The 19,487-nt window shown below is 65.7% G+C and overlaps 1 protein-coding gene across 4 annotated transcripts in view; it reads left to right on the forward strand.

Annotated features, from left to right (window-relative positions):
- TAF4 (TATA-box binding protein associated factor 4) overlaps positions 1-17,053 on the forward strand; it is a 70,341-nt gene extending 53,288 nt beyond the window's left edge. For 3 of the 4 annotated variants that reach the window (XM_070051647.2, XM_070051644.2, XM_070051646.2), the window contains 7 exons: positions 34-148; positions 2,903-3,072; positions 3,615-3,745; positions 4,161-4,286; positions 5,397-5,453; positions 5,989-6,105; positions 15,698-17,053. In XM_070051647.2, the coding sequence (XP_069907748.1) occupies positions 34-148; positions 2,903-3,072; positions 3,615-3,745; positions 4,161-4,286; positions 5,397-5,453; positions 5,989-6,105; positions 15,698-15,865 (884 nt within the window). In that variant the 3' untranslated portion in view covers positions 15,866-17,053. Of the gene's footprint in view, positions 1-33; positions 149-301; positions 1,545-2,902; positions 3,073-3,614; positions 3,746-4,160; positions 4,287-5,396; positions 5,454-5,988; positions 6,106-15,697 lie in introns of those variants that run through there. The other variant, XM_089306943.1, reaches the window with a different exon arrangement.
- Positions 17,054-19,487: the final 2,434 nt, after the last annotated feature.

Consider the following 19,487-nt stretch of genomic DNA (forward strand, 5'->3'; position numbering starts at 1 on the left):
GGCCTCGCGTCATCGCCGTGTCTTGTCTCGTAGTCCCCGTGGTGAAACCCGCCGTGTTACCTGGAACCAAAGCTCTCTCTGCGGTCTCGGCCCAGGCAGCTGCTGCTCAGAAAAACAAGCTCAAGGAGTCTGGGGGAGGCTCCTTCCGGTAAGGACCGGGCCTGCCGCGTGGGCCAGGGGAGGAGCGGTGCAGGGCACCTGGCAGCTGGATTTGGGCCATGCCTGTGCCCCCGGTTAGCCTCGGGGGCTTGCTTTGTGCATGCCATGTGGCTGAGAATTGCCTTTTTTTTTTTTTTTTAAGTTTGTTTATTTACTTGGAAGGCGGAGTGATAGAAGGAGAAATTCTGTGAATTCGATTCACTTCCCACGTGGCTGTGATGGTTGGGCTGGGCTGAAGCCAGGAGCCAGGAACACTCGAGGTCTTCCACGTTGGACGCAGGGCCCCAGGTCCTTGGGCCGTCACCTGCTGCTTTCTTAGGCACAGTAGCAGGGAGCTGGATTGGAAGCGGAGCAGCTGGACGTGGGATCCCACTGTCACAAGTGGTGGCTCCGTGCAGCACAAACACACCCCCAGTGGCTTTTATTTCAAGATTGATTTTATTTGAAAGAGTTACACAGAGGAAGAGATGGAGAGAGAGAGAGCGTGAGAGAGGGAGAGAGAGAGAGAGAGAGAGAGAGAATACGCGCGTACTTTCATCTGCTGGTTCAGTCCCCAAGTGGCTACAGCAGTAGGGCTAGGCCAGGCTGAGCCAGGAGCTTCATCTGGGTCTCCTATGTGGGTTCAGGGGCCTAAGGACTTGTGCCGTCCTCTGCTGCTTTCCTAGCAGGGAGCGGTATCAGAAGTGGAGCAGCCCGGTGTCGAACTGGTGCCCACATGGGATGCCGACATCGTAGGCAGCGGCTTTACCTGGTATGCCACAGCGCGGGACCCCCAAGTGGCTTTTTTATATGAACTGGTAGAAAATTCACTTTCAGGGCCAGCGCTGTGGTGCAGCAGGTAAAGTCGCCACCTGCAGTGCCGGGATCCCATATGGGTGCTGGTTCGAGTCCCAGTTGCTCCACTTTGGATCCAGCTCTCTGCTGTGGCCTGGGAAAGCAGTGGAAGATGGCCCAAGTCCTTGGCCCCCTGCACTCACGTGGGAGACCTGGAGGAAGCTCCTGGCTCCTGGCTTTGGATTGGCCCAGCTCTGGCCATTGCGGCCAATTGGGGAGTGAACCAGCTGATGGAAGACCTCTCTCTTTCTCTCTCTGCCTCTCTCTGTATAACTCTGACTTTCAAATAAATAAATAAATCTTAAAAAAAAAAAAAAAAAAAAAAAAAGAAGATGGCCCAAGTCCTTGGCCCCTGCACCATGTGGGAGACCTGGAAGAAGCTCCTGGCTCCTGGCTTTGGATTGGCGCAGCTCCGGCTGTTGTGGCCATCTGGGGAGTGAACCAGCGGATGGAAGACCTCTCTCTCTCCTGTCTCTCTGCCTCTGCCTCTTTGTAACTTTGCCTTTCAAATAATCAGCCAATCTAAAAAAGAAAATAAATTTGTTTTCATACCCGGCAGTGTGGTGTTTGCAGTCGGAGAGGTGGGCTGCACCCTGGTGTCGGCGCCGGGGCGCACTGCTGCCTGCACAGCCGCGGGGTGGGGGGGATTCTGGGGCCTCGGCCGAGCGGTGGGTGTGCAGCCTCGTGCTTGCACGTTCTCCTGGGCCTTCCCCTCCCAGACACGTGCCCTACGCTTCCGGGCGGGGTAGGCCAGGGAGCCGGGTGGAGCCAGGCAGGGTGAGGGCAGCCTGGCTTGGGGGTTGGTGGCCGCGTGGGGGGATTAGGCTCCTGTGAAATCAGGAGGTGGAAGCTGCCGGGGGCCTTGGTTTCTTGCTGTCAAGGAAGGGGATCGGAAGTGGAGCAGAGAGACGTGGGGGCAGACTCGGGCAGGCTGACGGGAGGCGTGGATTCTGGCCTTCTGGACGAGAACTGCGCAGAACCGGCCCGGGTCACGGCAGCGCTCACGTCTTGTCATCTGTTAGGGAGACAGATTGCGTGACGGGGCCGTGCTGCAGCGTCCGCGAGGGTGCGACAGCCAGGTCGGCCCCTGCCCGGCCACACCCGTGCTGGTCCCAGCGGCCAGGGGGTGACAGGTGCCCCCCGGTCGCGTGGGCGAGTCTCTCTGTAGGGAGGATTCAGAGCACCTCCCCAGGGCGCCCCGGAGTGTACAGCAGTGGCTGCCACCTGTGGGGCCTTCCAGCTGGGAGGCGTTGGAAGGATCGTGTGCTTGCATGGGGTCCTGTAGCTGGCGCACTGCTGGCCTCTGAGGATCTCGTGTGGACAGCTGGCGGTGCCCTTCCAGGCAGGACGTGAGCCCGAGGGGCCTGAGGAGTGCGGCGGCAAGCGCAGCCCGTGCCTGGGCGCGGGAGACACTCCCGGGGCTGACGCCGCGCTGGGCACTGTGAGGAAGGCCGGTGGCCGCGGGCCCCTGTGTGTGGCCTCATCTGAGGGTGCCGTGACCAGGACACAGCGCAGCAGGCCGGTGTCAGGTCGGCGACGTTACGGAAGCGATTGGGAGTGCAGTGTTCCCAGCGTCTGCTGGTTTTGCAGAGGCTGATGCTGGCTGCGGCGTTTAAGGGAAACGCGTCCTTGGCGCGGAGTCCCACGCGCTGCGAGTTGTGTTTTGGATGTGGCTGACCGAGTCTCCTTCGTGCAGCTGTGTGCAGACTCAAGTTCAGCTCTCTCCCCACGCAGCTCCTCCTCGAACGAGCAGGTTGACGTCCACGTGAGGCAGCTGGCGCGGGAGCCCGGGGCCGAGGCGGCCGAGGCCCTGACCGCGCCACCGCGTCTCCCGCCGGGGGTTCCCCGCTGAAAGGCCACGCAGCCAGAGCTTCCCACGTGGCGTGACCGTCTTGTCTTCTCTCCGAAGGGACGACGATGACATCAACGATGTTGCGTCGATGGCCGGAGTAAACCTGTCGGAAGAAAGTGCGAGAATACTGGCCACGAACTCTGAGATCGTGGGGACGCTGACCCGGTCCTGCAAGGACGAAACCTTCCTTCTCCCGGCGCCTTTGCAGAGGAGAATCTTAGAAATCGGCAAGTGGGCCTGTGGGCGTGGGCAGCAGGCGGCCTGCTCTCAGCCTCCTGCAGGTCGTGCGCAGGGGAGGGGCGGGCCTGGGACCTGACCCAGGGCTGGGTGTGCTCCCCGCTGGGCTGCCCCGGGCGTGTGCGGCAGAAGCTGCGGCAGGAGAGAAACAGTGAAGGAGTGAGGAGAGAATGCGCACGCCTTTTTATTTTATTTTATTTTTTAAAGATTTTTCTATCTGAGAAGGCAGAGTTAGAGGGAGAGGTCTTCCACCCGCTGGTTCACGCCCCCACGTGGCCACAACATCTGGAGCCGGGCCAGCCAGGAGCTTCTTCCAGGCCTCTCACGTGGGTGCAGGGGCCCAAGCAGTTGGGCCGTCTTCCACTGCTTTCCCAGGCCACAGCAGAGCGCTGGATGGGAAGTGAAGTGGAGCAGCCGGGACTTGAACTGGCTTCCCTGTGGGCTGTTGATGCCACAGACAGAGGCTTAACCTGCTGCACCGCAGCCCCAGCCCGGCACACGTGGTTCTGACGCTCTGCCGTCTGGCCTCCAGGTAAAAAACACGGCATCACGGAGTTGCACCCCGATGTCGTGAGCTACGTATCCCACGCCACACAGCAGCGGCTACAGAACCTCGTAGAAAAAATATCGGAGACGGCGCAGCAGAAGAACTTCTCCTACAAGGTAGATTCCCGAGAGAAATGTCCTGTCGCCAGCGCCCAGCCGGTGCTGTGTGGACACGCCTCCCCTGTCCCGGGCAGGGTCGGGGCCCCCTGGTGAGCAGAGCTGGGCTCTGGAGCCCTGGGCGGGCCCTCCACGCCTCTCAGAGGGGAGCCCCTTGGCCTTGATGACGGTGGCACCCCACCCCCCTGGGGCTCCCAGCACCCGTGTGGTGCAGGTGCAGGTGCCGCTGCCGGGCCCGGCCCTTGCTGGAGCGGCGCTGAGAGCCGCCGTGCCATCGAGGCGTTGCCGTGTCACTGTCCTGAAGCATGAGGTGGTGTCACCGTCCGTGGAGTGGGAGTCCCCTGCCCGGAGCCCGGGGTGCGCCCGTCGGGTGGCGCGGCCGGGCCGTGTCGATGGCAGGCGTGTCCTCGCGTAGGACGACGACAGGTATGAGCAGGCGAGCGACGTCCGGGCGCAGCTCAAGTTCTTCGAGCAGCTCGATCAGATCGAGAAGCAGAGGAAGGACGAGCAGGAGAGGGAGATCCTCATGCGGGCAGCCAAGGCAAGTGCCCGCCCCGCGCCCCGGCCTCCGCGCCCGCCCCACGCCCCGCCTCCGCGCCCCGCCTCCGCGCCCCGCCTCCGCCCCCGGCCTCCGCGCCCGGCCTCCGCGCCCCGCCCCGCGCCCCGCCTCCGCGCCCCGGCCTCCGCGCCCCGGCCTCCGCGCGCCGGCCTCCGCGCGCCGGCCTCCGCGCCCCGCCTCCGCGCCCCGCCTCCGCGCCCCGCCTCCGCGCCCCGCCTCCGCCCCCGGCCTCCGCGCCCCGGCCTCCGCGCCCGGCCTCCGCGCCCCGCCCCGCGCCCCGCCTCCGCGCCCCGCCTCCGCGCCCCGGCCTCCGCGCCCCGCCTCCGCGCCCCGCCTCCGCGCCCCGGCCTCCGCGCCCCGGCCTCCGCGCCCCGCCTCCGCGCCCGCCCCGCGCCCCGCCTCCGCTCCGCGCCCCGCCTCCGCGCCCCGCCTCCGCGCCCCGGCCTCCGCGCCCCGCCTCTGCGCCCGCCCCGCGCCCCGCCTCCGCTCCGCGCCCCGCCTCCGCTCCGCGCCCCGCCTCCGCGCCCGGCCTCCGCGCCCGGCCTCCGCGCCCGGCCTCCGCGCCCCGCCTCCGCGCCCCGCCTCCGCGCCCTGGCCTCCGCGCCCCGCCTCCGCGCCCGCCCCGCGCCCCGCCTCCGCTCCGCGCCCCGCCTCCGCTCCGCGCCCCGCCTCCGCGCCCGGCCTCCGCCCCCGGCCTCCGCGCCCCGCCTCCGCGCCCCGCCTCCGCGCCCCGCCTCCGCGCCCCGGCCTCCGCGGCCGTCTCGGTGGCGTCTCGCTGATGCCTCGGCCCGAGAGCTGAGCGGTGGCCCCCGCGGACCCGCCGGGACCCCACACGCGCTGCAGCCTTCAGAGCTGGGACTCAGGGATGGGGAGGGCCCCGTGGCAGGGAGCGTGGGCTCGGGCCTGGTGTCAGACCGGATCAGAGGCTTTTCCTGGCGCGGGCAAGCCACACGTCCACGTTGTGAGCACTGGGATGTCGTGGACGTTGCTGTCTGACCCAGGCGTTCGCATGGGGCGGGGCGGACGACGCACCGGGCAGGCGCTGGACACCTTGGTCTCACTTGGCTCCTTTGCTGCTTCTTTACGAAACAGTCTCGATCCAGACAGGAAGACCCCGAGCAGTTACGGTTGAAACAGAAGGCGAAAGAGGTGAGCTTTCCCAGGCGCACCCGCCCGCCCCTCCCCTGCAGCTGCCACGTGGCGCACCCGCCCGCCCCTCCCCTGCGGCCATCACGTGGCGCACCCGCCCCCCCCACAGGCGCTCCTGCAGCCGCCACGTGGCGCACCCGCCCGCCCCTCCCACTGGTGCTCCTGCCCTCCTCTCCCCTGCAGCCGCCACGTGGCGCACCCGCCCGCCCCTCCCCTGCGGCCATCACGTGGCGCACCCGCCCCTCCCACAGGCGCTCCTGCAGCCGCCACGTGGTTGCTGGGTTTAGAATCGACACTTCTCTGCAGCCGACTTGTATTCAACCCTGAACTTAGCCGTGGCCCGCCGTGGCCCGCCGTGGCCCCCCGTGGCCCCCCGTGGCCCCGGTCGCTGCGCTGTAACTTGTTTGTTCCCGGGCATTTCCCGATGAGCACGCGCTGTTAGCAGTGACCGCGTGGAGGGGCCGTGGGGGGGCTTCCCTCTGGCAGCGGAGCGGGAAGTGAGTGGGAAGTGACCGTGTCTCCTCCTCACACCAAGATGCAGCAGCAGGAGCTGGCGCAGCTGAGGCAGCGCGACGCCAACCTGACGGCGCTCGCGGCCATCGGGCCCAGGAAGAAGAGGAGAGCGGACTGGCCGGGGACGGCGGGAGCAGAGGTACCCGTGTCGTGGGCCGGGGTCTGGCCGGGGACGGCGGGAGCAGAGGTACCCGTGTCGTGGGCCGGGGTCTGGCCGGGGCCGGGAGCAGAGGTACCCGCGTTGTGGGGCGGGGTCTGACCGGGGGCGGCAGCGGGAGCAGAGGTACCCGCGTCGGGGGCGGGGTCTGGCCGGGATGGCGGGAGCAGAGGTACCCGTGTCGGGGGCGGGGTCTGGCCAGGGCCGGGAGCAGAGGTACCCGTGTTGTGGGGCAGGGTCTGGCCGGGACGTCGGGAGCAGAGGTACCCGTGTCGTGGGGTGGGGTCTGGCCGGGGACGGCGGGAGCAGAGGTACCCGTGTCGTGGCGCGGGGTCTGGCCGGGGACGTCGGGAGCAGAGGTACCTGCGTCGTGGGGCGGGGTCTGGCCGGGGGCGGCAGCGGGAGCAGAGGTACCCGTGTCGTGGGGCGGGGTCTGGCTGGGGACGTCGGGAGCAGAGGTACCCGTGTCGTGGGGCGGGGTCTGGCCGGGGGCGGCAGCGGGAGCAGAGGTACCCGTGTCGTGGGGCGGGGTCTGGCCGGGGCGGGAGCCTCCCTGCGTCATGGGGCGGGGTCTGGCCGGGGCCGGGAGCAGAGGTACCCATGTCGTGGGGCGGGGTCTGGCTGGGGGAGGCAGCGGGAGCAGAGGTACCCGTGTCGTGGGCCGGGGTCTGGCCGGGGCCGGGAGCAGAGGTACCCGTGTCGTGGGCCGGGGTCTGGCCGGGGCGGGACCCTCCCTGCGTCATGGGGCGGGGTCTGGCCGGGGCCGGGAGCCGCCTGGAGCTGCCCGGCTGCGTCTGGGCTGGCTTGTCGCCTCTCCGTCCTGGGAGTGTGTGGTTGCCTCTGAGGTTTTCAGTCCCTGCCCCCCGCGTTGTAGACCCCCCGCCCCGGGATAAAGTTCTCTCCGTGAGGAAGTTGGACCGCCACTGTTCACCGTGATGGGTTCAGGGTGGCTCACAAAGGGCGTAGGGAAGTGGTGACGGAGGATTGGAGCTGGACGGGGCCGTCCCTGCAGGAGCTGGGCTGTTACTGCTCTGTCCAGATTTTGTTAGTCTTTGGGCATCATTTATTGTCTTATCTGTTGCTCTAGTTACAAACCCAACCTTGACGTACGATCATTCTTAAAATCGTTCTTTGAGGCCGGCGCCGCGGCTCACTAGGCTAATCCTCCGCCTAGCGGCGCCGGCACACCGGGTTCTAGTCCCGGTTGGGGTGCCGGATTCTGTCCCGGTTGCCCCTCTTCCAGGCCAGCTCTCTGCTGTGGCCCGGGAGTGCAGTGGAGGATGGCCCAAGTGCTTGGGCCCTGCACCCCATGGAAGACCAGGAAAAGCACCTGGCTCCTGGCTCCTGCCATTGGATCAGCGCGGTGCGCCGGCCGCAGCGGCCATTGGAGGGTGAACCAACGGCAAAGGAAGACCTTTCTCTCTGTCTCTCTCTCTCACTGTCCACTCTGCCTGTCAAAAAAAAAAAAAAAAAATCGTTCTTTGATGACAGTGAATCGTGAACTTGGAAGACAGACTCAGGGTGAGGTGGGACTCCGCCGTCCCTGGTGCGTTTCCTGAATGCCCGCAACAGCTAAGGCTGGGTCAGGCCAGATGAGGGACGCAGTCCGGTCTCCCCTGTGGGTAGCACGTGGGCCGCGCTGCTGCGTCCCAGGCTGCGTGTCCGCAGGAAGCTGGGGTTGGAAGTGGAGCCAGGACTGGACCAGGCCCTCGGCTGGGGACGCAGACGCCTTCCCGAGTGGCGGCTCAGCTGCTGTGCCCAGCACCCGCCCCATGCTGTCCTTCTCGCCTTGAACTGTCCGTCCTTGTCCCCGGCGAGGCCCGGCCCACCTCTCTACTTGTTGAAAACGCACTGACTGTAGCCGTTTGTGTTGTGTTCAGCCGTGGCCTCAGGCTGTCAGCCTGCCCGTGTCTGCGTGGCTCACACCTGTCGGCCGGGGCCCCCATCACGTTGGGAACATTGTTGTTTGGGAACAGCGTTGTTTCTCTGCGGCTTTCTCCTGTCCCGTCTCACTGCCCCCCCCCCCCCCGGCGTCCCCCGTCTCTGTGCGCCTGGCCTGCTGGTGCCGGTGTGTGTCCGCTTCCGCCGTCCACCTGTTCCCCAGGCCGGTGACTCGTGCCGCGCTTGCGTGGACTTCTCCTGTCTCCAGCTCTTGTGCAGTTTTATTAATGTGCTTTGAAGTCCTAGGATCTCCGTTGGGTTCTTTTTTAGTTCCGGTTAAGTCACCGGGATTCCCTGTCTGCTCACTGATGGAGCATGCGTTTCCCACAATCCTTTGAATTTATTAAAGCTGCTTTTTAAAGTTTTTAGTGCCTCACCAGGGCTATCTCAGGTCCAAGTTCTTCACCCGGGCTATCTCAGGTTCAGGCTCCTCACTGGGCTATCTCAGGCTCAGACCCCTCACTGGGCTATCTCAGACTCCTCACTGGCTATCTCAGGCTCCTCATTGGGCTATCTCAGGTCCAAGTTCTTCACCCGGGCTATCTCAGGTTCAGGCTCCTCACTGGGCTATCTCAGGTTCAGACTCCTCACCGGGCTATCTCAGGCTCAGACTCCTCACTGGGCTATCTCAGGCTCAGACCCCTCACCGGGCTATCAGGCTCCTGATCGGGCTATCTCACGCTCAGCTGCATTGAGTGTTTTCCCTGGACCGCAGACCCCAGTCTGGATGCTGGGGCACTGGACGGACCTGGTGGGTGCCTCGTGAGCCTCTGGTTCTGTTCCGCTCTCTGGAGAGTGCTCTGGGCAGCCGGCAGTTCCCGGTGACTGTCCTGGCCCTGCTTGGCCGTCAGCGCCTCTGAGACGCCCACGCTGCCCCTCCCCTTTGTGGGACTCCCCCTGCCGGCACCGTCTCCCCCTCAGGCTCGGTTCCAGGCCTGCTTCCAAAAGTGATGGTGGCCCAGGGGCAGGCCTGTGTGGTGTGTGGGCTGGGTGCTGGCGGTGGTGGCGGGCCCGGTGCTCAGGTGGGGTGGTTCCCGTCTCCGCTCTGCCCCGTGGCTCTGCCTGGCTTCTGCTGGCACAGTCTCGAGAGGAGGTGGATTCTGGGCCAGCGACCCCAGCCGGAGCTGCGGGCAGTGAGTGGGGTCTGGGGTGTCCTGGCAGCTGCGTGCTGGGGTTCGGCTGCCCGTGCCCCAGTGACCTTGGAGCTCCCCCTTCCCGAGCCGGGGCCCTGGGCTCTGTGGCCTCCTGCGGGCCCAGACACCCCCTGGCAGGAGAGGTGAGATGGCCAGCTCTAACGCAGGAGGAAAGCCGGAACCGAAATGCGTGTCGGAGCTGTGGGCAGCACCCAGCCGGGGCAGGGCCACTGGATCTGGGCCTCCCAGCACTTAGGCCACCTGCTGCTCTCCCAGGCCATCAGCAGGGAGCTGGAGCGGAGGCTGGGACAACGCGGGTGTGGGCTGCAGACGTGGGCCTGACCTCTGGCATTGCGCTGGCGCGAGCGCCTGCCCTGCCCAGGCTGGGCCTGCTTATGTGGCCTGCAGGACCCTCTCCAAAAATGAGTTTAAAACCCAAGGCAGGCCGGCGCCGCGGCTCACTAGGCTAATCCTCTGCCTTGCGGCGCCGGCACACCGGGCTCTAGTCCTGGTCGGGGCGCCGGATTCTGTCCTGGTTGCCCCTCTTCCAGGCCAGCTCTCTGCTGTGGCCTGGGAGTGCAGTGGAGGATGGCCCAGGTGCTTGGGCCCTGCACCCCATGGGAGACCAGGAGAAGCACCTGGCTCCTGGCTCCTGCCTTCAGATCAGCGCGGTGTGCCGGCCGCAGCGGCCATTGGAGGGTGAACCAACGGCAAAGGAAGACCTTTCTCTCTGTCTCTCTCTCTCACTGTCCACTCTGCCTGTCAAAAACAAACAAACAAACCCAAGGCAGAGGGAACTCCTGAACGGCGGCCGCGTCCGTGGGAGACGCCTGTGATTGACGACGCGAGCCCTCGTCTTCTGAATGAGAGGACGCAGACCCTCGGCCCTTCCTCCAGGAGAGCTTTGTCACCTGAGAAGCCCCCATGGGCTGCGCCCCTGCACCCCTGCGCCCCTGTACCCCGTGGCGCCTCCCAGAGTAGCTGCCGTCTGGGCTTGACAGCAGCGTGGCCCAGGTGTGCAGCCCGCTCGTGGTCTGCCCGGCCTGCGAGTCTCTGGCCCTGCGCCCACGGCCAGCACAGGGCCCGAGAGCCCTTCTGCAGGAGGCGCCAGGTCCGCGCTGCGTGTCCGGCTCCAGACTTTGCCACGGTGGAGGAGCAGCTTAGGCGGGCGGGCAGCTCCCGGAAGATGGACGCCTGGCCATTTAATTGCTGGCTTAGGGTGACGGATGGGCCCTCTGTCTTTCTCAGAAGGGGGCTTGTGTATTTTTAAAGGTGTATTTTTTTTGATTATTATAAAACTCGTGAACTTGAATACAGTTGCTGGTTTTAGTGCCTTGCGATTTTGTGTGTATTTTTTTGAAGATTTATGTATGTATGTGAAGGAGTTAGAGAGATCCTCCATCCATTGGTTCACTCCCCAGATGGCCCCAATGATCAGGGCTGGGCCAGTCCCAAGCCAGGAGCCAGGAGCTTCTAGGTCTCCCACGTGGGTGACTGGGGCCCAGGCACTTGGGCCACTGTTTTCCCCAGGCCATCACAAGGGAGCGGGATTGGAAGTGGAGCAGCCGGGACTCGAACCAGCACCCATGTGGGATGGGGGCATCACCAGTTCAGCTGCACCCCCCACGCCGCAGCGCCGGCCCCGGCCTTGTGTTGATTGCAGTGGAGTTGTGCTGTGTTGGCCAGTGGAAGCGCCCTTGGCTTGGCTCCTGAGTCGGGCTGGACGTGGAGCCGAGTCTGCTACATGGACGTTAGAATGTCCGCGGTTCGTCTCCTTCCCTGCTGCGTACGTGGACACGGTCACTGCTGCGGGAGGGGCCGCCTTCCAGACTCTGGCCGCCCCGTGGCGCAGAGCGAGCAGTGTGTGGACGCAGGCCCTCCTCGGGCCGGGTCTCTGTCTTCTGCCTCAGGGCACGTGTCGGCACAGCCACGGGACACCCGCATCCCACAGCAGAGTGTCTGGGCTGGGGTCCGGCAATGCTTCTGACCCAGTTTCCTGCTGACGCGCACCCGCGTGGGAGACGCGGATGGAGTTGTCGGCCTCGGGCTTAGGCCTGGCCCAGCCCTGGCCACGAGGCCCCTGGTCAGGTCTTGTCTACCGTCGCTGTGGGCATCTCTGGGGAGCTGGCTGCTCAGGTCTTGGGCCTGCTGCTTCCTTGTTGCCAGGATTTAAGAGCGCCTGCGTGTTGAGTGGACAGTCCCGTGGCAGGTGTCTTGCCACCATTTCCTCCTGATGTCCCCTCCTGGCCTGTGGTCCTCACGTGTCCTCCACGCTGTGGTGGCTTCCCAAGCTGGCCTTGGCTTTGACGACGCTGACACCTGGGCCCTTGTTTTGCAGTGTTGAGTTGGGTCCACCCCGCGTTTCCTAAGGATGAAACCCGGGCTAAATAATTTGGCTGGAAAATGTCCTCCCAGGGCATCCCGTGAGCCTGCGGTGTCCACCTGCCCGGGTCCTGCTGGCTGAAGTGGGCCTGCCCAGGTGTGGAGCTGTGGCACTGTGGCCTGTCCTGGAGTGACCACACGCCCGCCAGCCGTTCCAGCCTCGGGCCTGGTTCCCGCGGGCAGCCGACGTGCTCCGCTCTTCCTGTCTGGCTGTCTGCATTTGTGAGCTGGGCCGGGCCTGCGCCCGCGCGGTGCAGTTTTGGGTGCTGCGTGGGTCACTACATTGCTGCTCAGTGGTTTGGACTCTTGACAACTCTGGTCCTCTGTGTGCTTTTGCCGTGGCTTTTTTTGTTGAGGTTGGTTGCTTGCTTTCTTTAAAAAATGTTTATTGTTTTTATTTACTTGTAACATAGAATATGCGTGTGATAGGGAGAGGCTGAATTCCATCTGCAGGGTCACTCCCCAAATGCCTGGAACAGCCAGGGCTGGGGCGGACCGAAGCCGGGAGCCCGGAACTCCCACGTGGGTGCCAGGGACCTGGCCATACTGCCTGCTGCCCCCAGGCAGCTGGAGTGGGAGCGGGGCAGCTGGGGCTGAGTGGTCACCCTGCCCCGTGGTCACTCGCTGACACAAAGTCCAGACTCCCGACCTTTGGTGGTGGGGGTGTCTGGAAGCCACCTCTGAGCGCTGGGAGTGCCACTCTCACCTCCCTCAGCCTTCCGGGGGCTCCTCTCCCCTCCCCCCTCAGCCTCGGGGGGGCTCCTCTCCCCTCCCCCCTCAGCCTCCGGGGGGGCTCCCCTCCCCTCCCCCCTCAGCCTCCGGGGGGGCTCCTCTCCCCTCCCCCCTCAGCCTCCCCGGGGGGGGGCTCCTCTCCCCTCCCCCCTCAGCCTCCCCGGGGGGGGGCTCCTCTCCCCTCCCCCCTCAGCCTCCTCGGGGGCTCACCCTGGCCACCCGGGGTTTCTGTTTCTCCCGGGGGCTCACCCTTCCCCGGCCCCGGCCGCCCCGCCTCAGCCTCCCGGGGGCTCACCCTTCCCCGGCCCGGCCGCCCCGGGGGCTCACCCTTCCCGGCCCCGGCCGCCCCGCCTCAGCCTCCCGGGGGCTCACCCTTCCCGGCCCGGCCGCCCCGGGGGCTCACCCTTCCCGGCCCCGGGGGCTCACCCTTCCCGGCCTGGCTGTCCCGGGGGCTCACCCTTTCCCGGCCCCGGCCGCCCCGCCTCAGCCTCCCGGGGGCTCAGCCTTCCCCAGCCCCGGGGGCTCACCCTTCCCGGCCCGGCCGCCCCGGGGGCTCACCCTTCCTGGGTCCTGGCCGCCCCGGGGGCTCACCCTTCCTGGGTCCTGGCCGCCCCGGGGGCTCACCCTTCCCGGCCCGGCCGCCCCGGGGTTTCTGTTTCTCCGGGAGCTCTGAGGCTGCAGGTGCTGCTTTCCAGGTGCGGGCTGGCTCTGCCCGCTCGCGTGGCGCTGGGGCCCTCTCCTGGCAGCGTCGTGAAGTGCAGGCATCGTGGGCGTCGCTGGGATGCAGATGGGCCCAGGCCCCTGCGTTTCACACGCAGCCGTCATGGCTCTGCCCTGGCCTGGCCCTGACCCCGGCGGTCACGGGCTCTGCCCCGGCCTGGCCCTGACGCCCGGCTGCTCTCAGGGACGGGGGCTGCGTGGAGGTAGTTCGGCCGCTTAGATTCGGTTTCCAGCTGACTCAGCCCCTCGCTTTTTTTTTTTTTTTTTTTTTTAATTATTATTTGAAAGGGGAAATGCCAGAGAGAGAGGGAGGGAGGGATAGACCTTCCGTTGGCTGGTTCCCTGCCCACATGACCCCAGTGGCCGGGGCAGGGCCAGGCTGAAGCCAGGAGCCTGGAGCCCCATCTGGTGGCAGTGAGCCAGGTTCTCACAAGGCGCATCGGGGACTCGAGCTGGTGTCCGGTACGGGACGCTGGCATTGCAAGCAGGGGCCTCACCTGCCGCACCACGGCGCGTGGGAGACGGGGCCAGGCCACGGCGCGTGGGAGACGGGGCCCCGGAGCACCGGGGTGACGCGCATGCGTGTGGTGTTTCTGGGGGTGGGGCCGGTGCAGGGCAGCGCTGCTGGCTCTGCTGCTGTGCTCCCCGGGTAGGGACGCCGGAGCAGATGGACCCCCGCTCTGCGCCGAGGGGCTGTGTTCCTGCTCTCCTGGGCTGCTTGCCGGGATCCTGGGGGTGGGTGTTGTGCAGGGCCACCCCGAGGTGCCGGCGCAGTGGAGTCGAGGGAGTGGCCCGAGCTGCTTCCTCTGTGTGCCAGCCCTGCCCTCGGCGGGAGGAGTGGTGGAGGGCGAGCTGCATCTCAGAGCCCCGCCCGGGGCGTCTGCGGCACCCAGCCAGGCTGTCCTGCTCACAGGCGATGGCCTGGCCCTGCCCCCACCCCGTCTGGGCACAGTCCTTGAGCATCGGGGAAACCTGGAGGGGGCAGTGACTGCTGGGGTGGTGCGGGTCTGCCACAGGCAGTGTTCGGGGGCCCCTGTGCTGGGACCTGGGGCGAGGCCGTGTTGCCGTCGCTGGGTGTCTGCAGGCCAGTGTCGGGGAGGCTGGCGAGAGATGGTGCTCTTGCGGGGAGAGAAGCCCTGAGCCCCCTTCCCCCCAGGGCTCCTCCCTGCTGTCCACGCCCTGCCGCTGACCCCAGGCTGACCGGCAAGGGTGGCCTGCATCCATCTTGTGTGGCCGGGGGGCCGCTGCTGGGCCCCCAGCGGGCATTGGCACCTGCTCGTCGGTGTGTTTTGGGCACCAGTTTTGATTTCAAGAAGAGAGTGCATTCAAATCACTCATCTGGTTTTGGCTTTTAGCACCCGAGACTTGCGCCTGAGGTGAGCGCCTCGCGCTCGTCCCGGCTGTTTCGGCGGCTGAGCTGTTGAGCGCAGACGCGTGACCGCGGCCAGCAGACGGCGCCCTGCGGCTGGGGCCTCCACGGGCCCCGGGGTCAGGTGCAGGCGCCGGCCACGGCGTGAGGGAGCCCCGGAACCGAACTGGAGGAGAGGCCTGGAGCCCCCCGGGCAGCCCCGCTCTCGGTGCGCTTCCCAGAGCCCTGGCCGCAGCCGGCCTGCCCTCTGCCCCGGGGCGGCCGTGTTCCCGGCTGTGGGCACAGAGCCCTCCCTGCCGCCCGAGGCTGCTCTGCCCGGGGGTGCTCGGCACGTGGGACGGGCGCTGCTCTGGAGACCGGAGGAGGCCGCCGGGGGACCCTGCGTGTTCTCCCGAGCCACGGCCCCGAGGCTGGACGAGGGCGGCCCCTCCCCCTCGAGTGAGGCCTGTGAGGAAACTGTGCCGAGACACGGGAGCCCTCGTGAGATCTGCCGAGGGGGAGGCAGCGGCACCCCCACCCGGACTCCGGTGGCTCAGGTGCGGGTGGGCACAGCGCGGGCCGGGGGCCTCACCTGCCCTGCAGGCCGCACGCGGCACCGTCGGGCTGTGCGTGAACATGCAGTGAGGACGCCGCCGTCACGTCTGTGCTTAGACACGCGTGAGCAGCTCAGAGCACTGCCAGGAGGAATTGCCGGACCCCGCCGCCCCGTGGTGACGCCTCCCGCTCTGAGAAGCCAGCCCGCAGCAACTGCGTCTGAGTAGTGGCTCCCAGGACAGCTGGTCGCCCAGAGGGGCTGGTGGAGCTGGGTGTCTGCGGCCAGGGGGCACCCCTCTTGGGCACGTGGCGTCCTCTGTAACCACTGAGCCATCTGGCCTTCCCAGCTCCTCACCAGCCCCCCAAGCCAGGAAGTCAGGGCCTGGTGCCTGTGTCAGCCACACGGGACGACACAGCCGGCCCCAGGAGTGGCACCAGGTGGGCTTTGGTCGCCCACGTGAGCCCGCTGGGCAGCCGTGCCGTTGTCACGTGGAGGTGGGGCCGGCCAGTGCCCCGGAGCCGGGGCGGGAGCCGGGGCGGGAGCTCCCTCCCTTTGGCCCCGGGCCGAGTCTGAGCCGTGCGGGCGTCGAGGGCTAGTGTCCGAGTGTGCCCAGCTGGCCGTGCCGGATGGGCCGTGCTGTGCCCGGGGCCGAGGCCCAGCGCCGGGGCCTCGGTGCGCTGGGGGCCTCTCGCGTCGCCCTGCGTGCCGCTCTGAGCCTCCCGCGGGCACCACTAACCCGGCTGTCTTCTTTCTCGTCACCAGGGCTCGGGCCCGGGCTCGGCGGTGCCAGGCAGCTCCGGCGTCGGGACCCCCAGACAGTTCACGCGGCAAAGAATCACGCGGGTCAACCTCAGGGACCTCATATTCTGTTTAGAAAATGAGCGCGAGACAAGCCATTCGCTGCTGCTCTACAAAGCGTTCCTCAAGTGACGCGGGGCGCGCCCGGACGGGGACGCCGCGGACGCTTTTCTACGTTTGCAGATGACGCCTTTTTGTACCGAGCAAAGGGGATATTGTTCAAAAGCAGCCGCCTCTTTCCAGTGGGCAGTTTTCTACTCCGGTTTCTAATCAGCTCTTCGGTGTGGAAGAGGACCCGTTCCTGTAGCCGAGAACACGAGGCCCGTGGCTCCGCCTACAGGACGCCGAATCTTAGCTCATCTCCGAGTGAGTGGCCTTCTTGCCAAACAAGCCATATATAGACTGGCGGAGCCGCTGCGGGCGCGCCGTGCGGGCCGTGCCGTGGCCGTGCGTGCGGGCGTGGCGCGGCCCGTGTAGGTGTGTCTGCAGCCCACGACCTCATCGCCTTTATCTTATTTTCGTCATAGTCAGTTGGCAAAGCAAACTGATTTTTTAGACCCCCCCCGCCCCGCCCCGCCCCGCCCCTCCGCTGAGGAATCTCGAGGGGCCGCCCCGCCGGCGGCTCCTCCGAATGTGTGTCAGCATGTGGACAGAGCGTTTCACTGCTATAGTTTGTAAAGCTGTAAAGTCAAAGAAATGAAAACCTTTTCAGCATAAATATATTTTACTTGCACTGTGTTTTTTAGCTAAAAGTGAAAACTTAGATTAAATAAAATCAGAGTTGAGAAGAATCATCCGGGACTGGTTCTCAGTGTGATCGAGTGCTGGGAGAGGCTGTACCTGTCGGTGACTGTCGCGAGCTCCGCACCGAGCGGGAGCGGCCTGCACACTGCGGTTATTTTGCTAAGAGACTGCGAGCTGTGGGCCCACTTTGCAGGCGCCAGAGCCGAGCCCCTCTTTGTACCTATTTTTTTATTACAAATATACTAATTGGTTCTTTATATTTTCAGAGGTTATTGTATTAAATTGTCTATGGATAGTACTTTTCTGACTGTAAATACCCCGGCTTTCTCCGAGTCCTCACGTCAGTGTCAGCCGCGCCCGGGTGCCGTCAGGATTTTCCACCACCCCTGAGAGCTGTTACAGTCTTTTATTTTGTCTTTTAGGAGATCCCTGTCTTTCCATTTTTCATGTAAATTTTGCACAGTTACTTGTTCATATGTAAATATTTTACTTTCAAAAATGAAGTTTTTAATTGCTATTGTTTTATATAGGATTGAAAGAAAATTAACTCCTTTATTAAAGACAAATTTATCTGTATTTGCTCTGTGTGCTTTCCCCACTGCCGGCCTGCTGCCAGGGGCCCCGCTCTGGTTCTGCCGCCGTTTCTCAGCCGCTGGTCCAGCTCTGCTGCTGCAACCGGGAACTCGTCCTCGGCGGACGGGGCTCCGGGCTCAGGGCCTCCTGGCCTGGGGTCTGAGCTCCGCCTCCTGCTGTCGCAGTGGGCCTGGCCAGGACACAGGCGTGCGCCCCACAGCTGGGCTGGGGGCGGCGCACACACACACACACACACACGGGAACACGGGAGCGGAGAACGGGAGGCCCCGCCTTGTCTGCCGGTGAGCTGGGGTGCGGGTGGCCCGGGTGAGTCCTAGCCCTGAGGCGGCCTGTGTCAGGGACACGCGTGCTGTCTGAGCGCTGGGGACCGCGGTGTCGGGGCTGCGGCACACGGCTGTTGTGCGACACTGCTGGGGCTCGGCCGCGGACCGTAAGCAGCAGAGTCGTGTGTCCCGGTGCCGGGGCGGTGAGGGAGCTGGTGACGCCGGGTGGGGCGGGCTCCGCAGAGCTGCGTGTGAACGCGAAGACTCTCCGAGCTCGTCTCTCCCAGGTCAGCTCACGGCAGGACCCCGAGCTCAGGTTGAGTGCATTTGCGGGGGGCTGGGCGGGCACAGCTCCATCCTTGCGTCCGCGTGGGTTCCCCAAGGTGACCGAGTGATGAGGCCACGCTCGCTCTTTCGCCGGGTTCTTGGCCGCAGGCGGCTTGGTCGATTGCCTGGTGGTCTGGGGTGTCGGCCAGTGTGACGGGTTCGACGTCAGCATCTCGGCCGTTCCTACCGCATCCCGTCAGTCCTGGGACGGGCACGGCCACAGGCAGAGGCGGAGGCCTCGCCCGAGCCTCCGTCCTGGCTCCGTCCTGGTGCTGTGTCGCCGACGGGGTCACAGTGCGACCTGGCCGTTTGGACGGGTGTGGAGGATGCTGTCTCCCACGGGGCAGGCTGGGGACGGGACCACAGGGTCTGCTCCCCGCTCCTGCCCCTGCGCAGGGGGAGGCAGGCGTGGAGTGTGGAGAGGAGGAAGGTGAGTGAGAGTCCCGAGGGAGCAGTGTGGCCGTGGGAGCCCAGGGGCGTGGACACCGAGGTGGCGCAGCGCGGGGACGCAGCAGGCCGCGGGCTGCCAGGTCAGTAGCCGTGTCCGCGTGGTCGTGTGTGCTGGCGACAGAGATGTAGACGGTGCCGTAGCGGCACCAACGACAGCCAGACCCAGGGAGGCGTGTAGCAGACAGGTAAGATCTTCACACCGATTTAGACGGAGCAGGGAGGACCCACGGGGAGCGACCCCAGGCTCACCGAGTGGGAGGCTCGGCGCCGTGAGCCCGGTGCTCGGTCCTGGCCCAGTGGGAATCCCAGCAGGGCGGATTCTGGCCTGGTGGTGAAGACAGCCTCATGCCACATCTGGGTGCTCGGGCCCTCGTCCCGGCTCTGCTCCTGTACCCTGAGAGGCCCTGGGTCCCTGCCACCCACGTGGGAGGCCTGGATGGCGTTCTTGGCTTGCTGCTTCAGGCTGGCCCAGCCTTTCTGTTTTAAGTGAATTAGCTTTGTCTATTTTGCTTTCTGTTTTTCTTTCTCATCAAATAAATTAAAAAAAATTCCAACAGGATTTTCTTAGAAATTGGTGATGCAAGGACTTGGAACAGCCAAGACAGTCTAGGACAGAGTTGGAGCACCCGGGGCCACACTCCGTGGCTCAGCACAAAGTAACAGCGGTCAGGACAGCAGGTGTGGGGATGGACAGTCCAGGGTCAGGTGTGGGGATGGACAGTCCAGGGTCATGTGGGCGGTGCGTCTGGGGGCACTGGTGGGAGGGGTGATCACCAAGCCTGGTACCAGTCCCCGGCCTGGGTCGGACCTCAGCTCCACCAGGCAGGTGACCCGCCCGCACACCTCGGTGGGTGGCCCAGGACAGGTGGGCGGACCGTGAGGACTTGTCACATGGTGCTCCGCAAGTGGAATTCCGCCCCACATGGGTCACTGAGCGCTTCCCCGGCCTGGCCTTGGGGTGCCTGCCGGCTCCCCCGGCCCCACAGCGGAGGCGGTGGGCATTGGCTGTGACCTCAGCTTCAGCCTGCAGCCTTGGGGAGCTGTCGAGAGTCCGGTGTCCTTGGTGCTGGGCACACAGCAGGTGCTCACTCGGTGCTGGCTGTCGTGGTTGGGCAGTGGGCCCCAGCCGTGCACAGGCAGGTCCCTCAGCAGAGCTCTGGCCTGAGCCCGTGCCCAGCGCAGCCCCTCCTCCAGCGGAACCGGGCCGGGCCCCCCAGGGAGGGTGAGCTGGAGCCTTCCCCAGGGTCCTCGGAGTCCCCTTGGAGGATCAGCCCTGCGCCTGGCACGGAAGCAGCTGGCTCCGAGTCCCAGCGGCAAGACGTCGTGTGTTTGAGAAGGGCCTGGACGTGCCTTACGTGTGAGACGGATTCAGCAGG

The sequence above is a fragment of the Oryctolagus cuniculus genome, chromosome 11, assembly GCF_051225735.1.
Source record: "Oryctolagus cuniculus isolate XC-2025 breed Fujian yellow rabbit chromosome 11, ASM5122573v1, whole genome shotgun sequence".
In the NCBI taxonomy this organism is placed as follows: domain Eukaryota; kingdom Metazoa; phylum Chordata; class Mammalia; order Lagomorpha; family Leporidae; genus Oryctolagus; species Oryctolagus cuniculus.